General features: G+C 68.3%; 1 protein-coding gene across 1 annotated transcript; it reads left to right on the top strand.

Moving 5' to 3' along the window:
* Positions 1-2,330, top strand: MRPL11 (mitochondrial ribosomal protein L11). Its single transcript, XM_084224073.1, has 5 exons — positions 1-426; positions 519-614; positions 690-783; positions 1,420-1,579; positions 2,126-2,330. The coding sequence occupies exons 1-5, from the start codon at positions 289-291 to the stop codon at positions 2,235-2,237; spliced, it is 600 nt and encodes a 199-aa protein (XP_084080199.1). The 5' UTR covers positions 1-288; the 3' UTR covers positions 2,238-2,330.
* Positions 2,331-4,270: the final 1,940 nt, after the last annotated feature.

Below are 4,270 nucleotides of genomic sequence, written 5' to 3'. Positions count from 1 at the left end.
GATCCCCCCGGGGGAATCCCCGCGTGGGGGAGGGGCGGGGATCCCCCTGCGCTTCCCAAGCCCCGCCCACCGCGCCGTTAGGCCACGCCCCCTCTCCAGCCGGAGTTTTCGCGCTCTTTTCTCGGCCACGCCCCCTTTCCCCTTACGGGCTCTCCTTCCCCTGCTCGGCCACACCCCTTGGCACTCCCATTGGCTCCCTCCGGCCCCGCCCCTCCCTCCCGCGCCTCTGATTGGCTCCGCCGTGTCCCCCGTGCCACGTGACCGCCGGTCCCTCACGGAGCCGCCGCCATGTCGCGGGCGGCGCGCTCGGTCCGGGCCGCGGCCGGGGCCAGGTCGGGCCAGGCCGCGGCCCCGAGGCCCGTCCGGATCCTCATCCCGGCCGGCGGGGCAGCGCCGGGGCCGCCCCTGGGGCCGGTGCTGGGGCAGGTGCGGGGATGTTCGGAGGGAACCGGGGGGGTTTAGGGGTGTCCCCGTGGCCCGACCCGCCCCGCCCCTGACCCTCCCCGCTGCTTCCTCAGCGCGGGGTCTCCATCGCCGCCTTCTGCAAAGACTTCAACGAGCGCACCCGGGACATCAAACCCGGGGTCCCGCTGAGGGTCCGGCTGCTCGTGCATGTGAGTGGGGGGGGGAGGCACCGGGATCCCCCCGGGGCACCGGGACCCCCCGTGACCCCCCCCGTGCCCCCCCAGCCTGACCGGACCTACTCGCTGACCATCGGGACCCCCCCCAGCTCCTACTTCCTCAAGGCTGTGGCCGGAGTGGAGAAAGGATCGTCCAGACCCGGTCAGGGAGGGCTTTGGGGGTCCTGGGGGAGAACGGGGGGCTGCTGGGGGGGTCCTGAGGGGGGATTTGGGGTCCTGAGGGGGATTTGGGGGTCCACAGGGGGGATTTGGGGTCCTGAGGGGGATTTGGGGTCCTGAGGGGGGGATTTGGGGGTCCTGAGGGGGGGATTTGGGGGTCCTGAGGGAGAATTTGGGGATCCTGAGGGGGGAATTTGGGGATCCTGGGGGGGATTTGGGGTCCAGAGGGGGGATTTGGGGTCCTGAGGGGGAATTTGGGATCCTGAGGGGGGGATCTGGGGGTCCTGAGGGGGGATTTGGGGATCCTGAGGGGGATTTGGGGATCCTGAGGGGGATTTGGTGGTTCTAAGGGGGATTTTGGGGTCCTGAGGGGGGGATTTGGGGATCCTGAGGGGGGAATTTGGGGATCCTGAGGGGGTTCTGAGGTGCCGGGGTCCACTTGAAGGGTTCTGGGGGGATTTGGGGGGGATTCTGATGGGGATCTGAGGTGCCTGAGGGAGTTTGGGGGATTCCTGGGGGTGATTTGGGGATTCCTGGGGGTGATTTGGGGTTCCTGGGGGTGATTTGGGTATTCCTGGGGGTTCTCTGGGGGGTCCCGTGGCGCTGACCCCCGCCCCAGGCCAGGAGCCGGCCGGGGTGGTGTCCCTGGCGCAGCTCTTCGAGGTGGCCGTGGCCAAGCAGAGGGACCCCGCGGTGGCCACCCGGGGCACGCCGCTGCCCGCCCTGGTGGGCTCCCTGGTGGGCTCTGCCCGCAGCCTCGGCCTGCTCGTGGTGCCCAGGTGGGAGCCCCAAAACCGACCCTGGGAGCCCCAAAACTGACCCTGGGAGCCCCAAAACAGCCCCCCAAAACTGCCCCTGAGCCCCCCAGCCCCCTTGTCCCCCAAGTGCTGGCTCTGAGATCCCCAAACCCCCTGAACATCACTTGGAAACTGATCCCAAACCTGGCCCTGAGCCCAAGGATGGCCCCAAAACAACCCCTGATCCCCCCAGGGACTGCTGATGTGCCCCAAACTGCCCCAAAACCATCACAAAAACTGCCCCAAAACTGGTCACCAAACCTGCCCCAGACTGACCCCTGCCCCCTGCCCCCCAGGCTGACCCTGCCCCCTGCCCCCCAGGCTGACCCCTCCCCTCCCCCAGGCTGACCCCTGCCCCCTGACCCCCAGGCTGACCCCTGACCCCTGCCCCCTAGGCTGACCCCTGACCCCCCAGGCTGACCCCTGCCCCCTGCCCCCCAGGCTGACCCCTGACCCCTGACCCCCGGGCTGACCCCTGCCCCCCAGGCTGCCCCCTGACCCCCAGGCTGACCCCTCCCCTGCCCCCAGGCTGACCCCCCAGGCCGTGGCCGATGTCCAGCGCCGCCGCCGGGAGCTCCTGGAGGCCGCGGCCGCCCCGGCCGGGCAGGAGGAGGACGAGGGGGGGGCCAGGAGGAAGTGACCCCTCCCCAGAGACCCCAAACCTGGGGGGGGGACCCCAAACCTGGGGGAGACCCCAAACCTGGGGGAGACCCCCCCAAATAAAACAACTCCTCCCCCAGGCCTGTGTCGGGTGTGTAACTGGGGAGGGGTCTCGGAATGCCCGGGGTCTTTTTGGGGCTGGGGTCTCTTTTTGGGGGGGCTGGGGTCTCTTGGGGAGATTTCTGGGGGTTGGGGTCTCTTGGGAGGGATTTATGGGGGTCTCTTTGGGGGGCTGGGGTCTCTTGGGGGGATTTGGGGGTCTCTTTGGGGGGTTGGGGTCTCTTTGGGGTCTCTGGGGGGATTTGGGGCCCCTCTCAGGGGGGTTCCCTCAATTTGGGGCTGATTTTGGGGAGGGGGCGAGTGGGAGTCCTTTAGGCCTTCATCCTCATCCTCCTCTTCATCTTCCTCCTCCTTCCTCATCCTCTACCCCTTCCCAGCTCCTTCATCCTTCTCTTCCTCATCCTCCTCCTCCTTCATCCTCCTTCCTCCTTCATCCTCCTCTTCATCCCCTTTTCCACCATCCTCATCTTCACCCTCCTCACCCTCTCCCCTTCCTCATCCTCTCCCCCTTCCCAGCTCCATCCTCATCCTCTCTCTCCCCTCTCCTTCATCCCCCCTCCCTCCTCATCCTCCCCCCCCAAACGCTGCCGTTGCCATGGAAACGCCGCCGGGGGGTGGGGGGGAACCCCGGGAATTGGGGGGGGAGGGGGGGACCCGAGAATTTGGGGGGGGGGGTCCCGAGAATTTGGGGGGTTCTCGAGCCTTGGGGGGGCTCCCGAATCCTTGGGGGGGGGCCCGGGGGTCTCCCCCTCCCCAAATCTCCCCCAAAAGGCCTCGGGGGGTCCCGAATCTTTGCGGGGGGGGGTCCCGGGGGTCTCCCCCTCCCCCGATCCCCCCCAAGGCCGCGGGGGTCCCGCCCCGCCCGGCGCGGCCCCGCCCCCCGCGCTATTTTGGGCTCCCCGCGCTATTTTTGGCTCCGCGGCTTCGGCGCCCAAATTTGGCAGCGGCGGAGCCGGGGGGGGGAGGGGCGGGGGGCGGAGCCAGAGCCGGGGGCGCCCGCGCTGGGGGGAGGGGAGGGAGGGGGAGGGGGAGAGGGGGTTCCCAAAGGCCCGGGGGGGGAGGGGGAGCTCGGCTCCTCCCCCCCGGCTCGTCCTGGGGCCCCTCCGGCCGCGATGACCCCTCCGGTGGTCACTCTGAGCCCCCCGTGGTCACTCTGAGCCCCCCGTGGTCACTCCAACCCCTCCTGTGGTCACTCCGAGCCACCCATGGTCACTCTGAGCCCCCCGTGGTCACTCCCAGCCCCCCATGGTCACTCCAACCCCTCCTGTGGTCACTCCCAGCCCCCATGGTCACTCTGACCCCTCTCTGGCCGCGCTGACCACCAGGGACCGCCCTGACCATCACTGGACCCTCTCCCTCTCCCCATTGAGCCCCATTGGCTCCTCCCTCTCCCCACAGCCCCCATTGGCTCCTCCCTCTCCCCATTGAGCCCCACTGACTCCTCCATCTCCCCATTGAGCCCCACTGACTCCTCCATCTCCCCATTGACTCTTCCCTCTCCCCACTGATCCCTTCAGCTCTTCCATCTCCCCATTGCCTGCTCCGTCTCCCCACTGACTCATCACTGACTCCTCCATCTCCCCACAGCCCCCATTGCCTGCTCCCTCTCCCCATTGCCTGCTCCCTCTCCCCACTGGCTCTTCCATCTCCCCATTGACTCCTCCCTCTCCCCATTGATCCCCATTGCCTGCTCCCTCTCCCCATTGACTCATCACTGACTCCTCCATCTCCCCATTGCCTTCTCCCTCGCCCCACAGCCCCCATTGCCTGTTCCCTCTCCCCATTGAGCCCCATTGACTTCTCCATCTCCCCATTGAGCCCCACTGGCTCCACCCTCTCCCCATTGCCCGTTCCCTCTCCACTGATCCCCATTGACTCCTTCATCTCCCCACAGCCCCCACTGCCCGCTCCATCTCCCCATTGACTCCCCACTGGCTCCTCCATCTCCCCATT

This window comes from Fringilla coelebs (assembly GCF_963513975.1).
Source record: "Fringilla coelebs genome assembly, chromosome: 33".
Classification (NCBI taxonomy): Eukaryota; Metazoa; Chordata; class Aves; order Passeriformes; family Fringillidae; genus Fringilla; species Fringilla coelebs.
This window is presented reverse-complemented; position numbering and strand designations above follow the sequence as displayed.